Genomic DNA, 6,911 nt, shown 5'->3' on the forward strand with positions numbered 1-6,911 from the left:
CTCTGTTATGACATGTAAGTTCTCGATTGATGCTTAAATGTCCAAGGTTTGGAGTGGGTTCAAATTTATTTTTAGATGTTTGAATAATCTGTATTCACCGATCACTAATCTTCTCAATGCACGGTCAGTGTTTGTGTTTCATCTGCAGCATTATCAATATGGGTATCCTGGTATATAAAGCTAGGAGGAAACTAAGTCAGTTAATTGCTACCACCTTGCATATATTGAAATCACTATTATTAAAAGCACGAAATTATTTTCACACAGGTCTATGTGCATTTTCCTCATTGTTCCATGCATTTTAACATACACAAATTGGTTTATAATTTTTTATTATGTTGTTGAACTGTTCCTACTTGGTTTTGAATAATGTATACGTTCTACATTATACTAACTCCAGTTATATAAAGTACTTGTATAATAGTTACACTTCGGCAGCTGTGTCTTAATGTTTTTTAGCATTTCTCACTGTGTATTTTATCAAAAAGTTCTTGTTAACTTTTTAAATGTGTGAGAGTCAATACTGACACTTAGGCATGAGAAAACCAGTGTCATTTGCTGATTTATAAAGGAAACTGACGGTTGTAGGAAGAGACAAATTATTTTTCTGTCACATCATCATGAATAACTAAAAGGAGCACCAATTTGAACCAATTATTTCACAATTGTGACATTTCCTCCCACTTTGATATTATTGTACAATTGAAACCATTCACATCATGTCTTTTCTGAGATTTTTTTCCCTTGGCCCTTTTCCCCTTGCTTGTACACAATCACACAAACAGAGGATGGGTCAAACCACCAGAGTAACAGGCATGTTTTCCTTAAATATCCACGCAGGTCATGCCTGTCTAAGGGAAGGTCAGCCAGCGCTTTGAAATGTGGTGCTGCCCGGGGAAGATATTTTCAGAAAATGCATTAAAAGTTGAATGGGGGCCTGCTTATTATTAACTTGTGAGGAGACTTTTTAAAAGATTTTTAAAGGTCAGGCAACTTGAGAACATTTGATGGGTCGTGAACAGGAGGGTTTTCAAGAGGTGTAAACCACACAGGTGTAAATCTCGCACATTCGACGTGAAGATCGTTGGAAGTATCAACCCCCCCCCGAGTCTCGTCAATCCTTGAAAAATTGTATCCACTCCAGTCCACTTAAACGCTTCATTTGAGACCATCATGCTTCAAATCCGTTGATTGACATCTGAACGACCGTGCATAAATCCAAAGATCGTATAGGCGTAGTGCCGAAGGCGCAAGATGGATAACTCTGCCCAAAAGGTGTAATTACCATGGGCGCCATTTGAGCAAGCGATACGCCTGCGCGGTTTACGGTAATGCTTCGGCGCAGGCTCACCAGGTGCACGTGCCTGCCGCGGCGCCTGCACCTATGCAGTAACGTGCATTGCGCAGGCGTACCGCTTGCTCAGATGGCGCCTACGCGATTGCAACAGTATTCGTGGTGAAGTTCGCGGCGCTAGCGATCTTTGCATGAAACTTCCTTCAGCACTAAAATGAATCGTAGTGGTATAAACGGGATGCTGTTTGGATATCTCACACCAAGGAGTTTCCGGTCGCTCTTACTATTTTAGGAACACCTTGCAGCCTCTCGATATACTCCAAGAAAAAAAAGTGCGATATTTCTTGGATTTTCATTCGAAGGTCCCACAGGATCCGTCTTGAAAACCCGTCAATCGCGGCACAAACAGATATTCCAAACGGCTTCAGTTTATCAAAACCGTCTACATGGATCAGATAATTGGACCCCTTTGAAATGTAGTGTCGCCGCCTGAAGCGATGAATGGATCTCAGTCGTACTCCCTCTGGACCAAGGGCTTTCAAGAGCTGCCTGACGGTATGCTGGGAAACACGCAAGTTGTACTGGGTTGTCAAAAGTCGCCACAAGAAACTGTACCCCAGGGTGCACCCTGGTAATTAGGCCCTAAATATGTCCGCCGAGCTCATTAATAAAAGTTATACACTCAAAATATTCTATATTAGAGAGTCCTGAGAGCCATGAAATTGAGGAATTGGGGAAATATGGCACTGAACCCCTGGCCCGGACTCTGGGCATCAAATTCCGAGTAATTTGGGTGCAGTTGGGTCCGAAAATGGCACTATGCAGAGGGATGGTTTTTCAAAATGGCAACTTTTCTGGGCAGGGACATTTTCTTCATTTTAGGGGTGGTCTGCTTCTGGTGAAAATTTCTCAAAAATTCATTGGTCAACCCCCCGAAATTGAAAGGAAAATGAAAGGGGACATGTCGATCATCATATTTCTGTGCAGCCTGGACACCTGTGAGAGTTGTGAGTATTTTTAAAATTATTGCAAAGTGTGGGGATTTATCATTGCAGTCTATGGGAATTTATTTGTAGTGGTGCACCCCCCAAAGAGTTTGATGTGTTCTTGAGTACCAGAGCCGTTACCTCAGCAACATATCGTAGATCTGATTCCAGGCGACGACGTAATCCAAGCTGTCTAAGAATTCTACGCAAGTGACGTAGACTTATAGTAATGTCATGCCGAAAACAAAGAAATGCGATGATTTCATACGCAGTGTAGCCACTTAAAAAGTAATCAGCAGTCAATTCCTCCCCTGTAACACCATCACATATGCAGCAAGGTATGAGACGGAGAGAACCCCCCCCCTGCTTTGTGTTGGTCATTGTCTCGCAGGAATCTGGGGAATTCCTTTCAGACATCTTGGGGGGGTGTTAAGTAACAAAAGTCTGGAATGTGTATAGGGATTGGACATGTTGGGGGGTACCCCTCGGTCTCATTTCCTGCTGGGTATACACCATCATGTCCTGCTATTTCGGCAGCTCTGCCAGCTGTAGCAGTCGCAAAGGTGAACACGACTACCTGGAACACACGAGGGAATAAGGATCATTGTATCTAACCTTGGAAACGAGATGTTGCAAATAAGTTACCTTGTAAGCTTGTGTGTGACGACGTTTATTGCGAAAACTTGAACGGGAAACGAAAAGGGGGATATGAACATGTTGTGAATTTCATTTATTTATTCAACTCCCATTGTAATGTGTCATGGAATGGGTGGAAAACAGTGACCAAGCTCAGCTACAAAATGACTTAAGGCACAAAGTTTTTAAAAGGATCAACAATGATTGAGGGATACTTCAAGACTGAATCAAACAATAAGGAATTATTTCAAGGAATTCGAAGAACTTCCCTAAATATAACCAAAGACACTTACTAACAGCAGGCAGTAAGGCATTATGACAGCCAGGGTTAAGATCATGTACGTGTATGTACGGCAATAGGAAGACAATACTTTCGAAGCAGCACTTCAGGCCACCTATGCTTACTCAAGATGGTTTGTCAATGTGCCACTGACAAAACATATGCAACAAATATGATGTCGTCAGGCTGTGATAAATTATATCAGGATGTCGACATCCAATTTTCACGATGTCGTCATCCCATGAAAATTATCTGAGGATGTTGTCGACCACCTTCACGATGTCGTCATCTCATGATATATTATCTCAGGATCTTGTCATCTCCATTCGAGGGTCTTCATCCCGCGATAAAATATGTCAGGATCTCAACAAGTCGGATGGCACTTCCACAGATCCGTATTTTTTATACTAAGTGTCGAGTTCCTAATTTAAACTCAAATTTACGAGTCTCATCAGAACAAACATTTCGAGAACGTGGTTGATATTGTACGTTGTGCAGTATATCCAAAAACATTCGATACAGTTTTATTCCAACAAAGCAACAGAGACTTTCAAATTCACTCTGCACTCTATTCTAAATTAGCTGGAACAATCGAATAAAACACGCAGCCCCGAACCGAGCTTATCATCAACAGTCGTAATTCTTCAGCGCCTGCCTGTCAATCATCCTGTCAGGCAGAGTGGAAAGTCATTAAATTAGGGACAAGAGTAAACAAGGAACCTACGGAGGGAATTAAGGCAATTAAGGTAACAAAAAGAAAGAAAAGCGAGAGATCTTTCTTAGTTTTAGTGCATTTGCTGGGTTGACACAAGTCCTACCTTTTTGAAGGAGGGTTTAATCTTATTTTTTGAAGTTGTCTCTGAAGAAATCCAAATGTATTGAGTGTGTCCACATCTGGTTACATCATGCTATACCTCCCCTTAATACTAACAAAGGGTAGGCTAAATCTCTTGCAAGCTACTAAAATGTTTCCGGGGTTACTTTTTAAGCCACTCAACTTGTTTAGTTTCTATGTTGAACCGTTTGCAGGTAACGAGATCGAGGAATATATCGGGCCTGGACTAACCATACTATCACTAACAATCACCTCATTGATAATTTATTCATTAGCTTAATGTCACAGTCACACAGGCAAACAAAAATCAAATGAAGTTGCAACATCCCCACGTGGCTGCTTTGTAGTGAGTGATGCGTGTACTAGCACGTATGTGCATTAAGGTAAACAACATTGTGGTATTTCCCCTGAAATTGTCATTGTTCGTTTCACATTTAGAACGCAGATGTTGCAACTTGCTAAATGATGAACATGACTAATAGGCGCCTTGCTTCTCCACAGCTCTGATTGTATGTACATGTACCTTTTTCCTTTTGATCGAAGCTTGCATCATCCTTTAAAACGGTGTCATTGATATATGATCCTGTCATTAGTTCAGTTTTGTTTCTTCTGATGAGACTCGTAAACTCGAGTTTAAAATAGCAACTCGACACTTAGTATAACTACAAATCCTCTTTCCTCCATGCTCCCACGCCTCTAAAGTCTGAATTTTTGGACCTATGAGGCGTTGGAATTATGAGGCGTCGGACTTACGAGCCGACCCCAGAGCCTCCATGGTCAAAATTGTGCTGCCTCACCACCGGGGTTAGCTCGGAAGTCTGATGCCTCATACTAATTCCCACGCCTCATAAGTCCGAAAAAGGGTTTTAAAAGTCCATAAGTGCGACGCCTCATAAGTCCATCGCCTTATAAGTCGGACGCCTCACAGGTCCGACGCTTCATTAGTCCGACAAATGCGTTGAAAAGTTCCAACGGTTTTTTCGAGGCCCGTGGCACAGATCCTACGCTTCAAAAAATCCGACGCCTCGAAAGTCCGACGTTTGATTTCACGCTCGTTCCGAGCGTACTTACATGTACATGTATATGAAGACGGCGCTAGGAACAAGACTGGTTCCTCGTATCAAGTATGGTGTACTATTTATGACGCATACAAACATTTTTAAGATTTCAAAAGTATTACTTTGGAAAAACATGCACTTTATTGGAATCTAGAATGGTACAAAATCGTTTGAACAAGGACATCGCTACAGAAACTGATTTTCAGGGATTTGTTTCTATTTGGGGTGCGTCGTCGGCTCCTGAAATCAAGACCGCCTATGGGCCAAATCATTCGGGGCGCTCATTAAGTGTGCCTGGGCGTCCTCCCTACACACTCTTTTGTTGAAAAATGCACTTTTCTAGAATCTAGGAATGTACAAAATCGTTTGAAAATGGACATCAGCCCAAAAAGTGATTTTCAGGGTTTTGTTCCTAATCAGGTGCTTTGGCTTCTGAAATCAATTGGACTGAGACCGCCTTTGGGCCGAAAAGGGGGCGCTTATGTGCCTGGGCCGACTCTGACTTTTCCATTAACGTTCCTTATGTTTGATCTTACCCCGAAATCAAAGATCGTATAGCGATTGAAATTATCAATAAAGAGGTTTTATTTCCAGTCGCTGTGGCGCGTTGTGAGAATTGATGCCTACGCGTATTTGCTAAATAAAACGATTTTCGCGTTTTCTTGTCTGATAATTTCGAAATAAAGCGTATTGTAGTATCATTCAATCATATTTATGTATTTATTAAAAGTTTTATTTTCGTGTGTGATTTTTATGCTGTAGAAAATGAAATAAATCTTGAATCTTGAAATAGATTTCGGCACTCTTTTAAATCCCATGCTTCTTCTTTACAAACCATCGAGTTCATGTACCGCGAAATTCCAGATTAAAAGAAAACTTGATGCAAATTGTCAATCAGTCCGGGAAGGCATTATTTTGGGACCACCTCTGGCCGGAAATTATGTCTGTACCACGGACGTATATAAAAAAAAAACCTGGACTTGCAACGCCTTTGTATGAAAAAGAAGCCAACCAGCGGCCATCATGATTTTACCGAGCCGAATACAAACGCGTGGGATGGCTCCCTACTATTGACGTCAAGAAGAACAAAGGCGGGCATTACCAGGAAAGCTTTGTATTCGGCTCGGTAAAATGGCTGCGAGTGGATTCAATGACTCTATAAGCTGATTAAGGGCATTGCGAGTCCAGATTTTATTATACACCGTTACACGTCCGATCTGAAAGCGCCCCCATCCATTTTGCACGAAGGCCGAATGTTTTATTTGTTCGTGTTCCAGTCTGTGTTTCCTGTTGGTGAAATTAAAGAACCAAATTCTCAATTGTCTCCTTTGTTTTATAGCTAAGATACATGCCAAGGAAGGATTTATTTAAACCTTTTCCCTCTGTATTTTGTTGTTTGCTGTATTCTGTAGTTTACGAGCTCTTGCTACTACGCTGTGATCGGCCTCCGTAGAATTTATGGCCGGTTAATTAATTACGTGAACGTATATTTGCAGCCGTAGAAATAGCGTCTGGCCCGAAAATCGGCAAGCCGAAAATTGAGCCCGCAATTCGTGCCAGCTTCAACCTGGTTAATGCCAAATTTAGCACGACCGCTTGTATTGAACTTGAAAAAGAAATTGCTAAGATGTCTGCCAGCCCGGCGATGCTTCGATCGCGATATGTATTGTCAACTGACATCTCAAGTGAGCACCATGAACACGAAGTTGCTGGACATAGCCAGCATGATACATCAACCCAAGACAGTGTTCAGTTGGCAAACCCACTTTCAAGAAAACTGAATAAAATACTTGATATAAGGCTTGAAAACGACAAGGTAGGC

General features: G+C 41.7%; 2 protein-coding genes across 2 annotated transcripts in view; one reads left to right on the forward strand and one right to left on the reverse strand.

The window, feature by feature from the left end:
• Positions 1-6,911, reverse strand: part of lipt2 (lipoyl(octanoyl) transferase 2) — a 447,804-nt gene that overhangs the window by 105,938 nt on the left and 334,955 nt on the right. The gene's annotated exons all lie outside the window — the stretch shown is intronic.
• cog6 (component of oligomeric golgi complex 6) overlaps positions 6,550-6,911 on the forward strand; it is a 204,723-nt gene continuing 204,361 nt past the window's right edge. Inside the window, 1 exon segment of the mRNA XM_022242307.2 lies at positions 6,550-6,905. Coding sequence (XP_022097999.2) covers positions 6,717-6,905 — 189 coding nt within the window. The 5' untranslated portion in view covers positions 6,550-6,716.

Source organism: Acanthaster planci, linkage group LG14, assembly GCF_054643075.1.
Source record: "Acanthaster planci isolate LZ-2023a linkage group LG14, COTS_SCS, whole genome shotgun sequence".
NCBI lineage: Eukaryota > Metazoa > Echinodermata > Asteroidea > Valvatida > Acanthasteridae > Acanthaster > Acanthaster planci.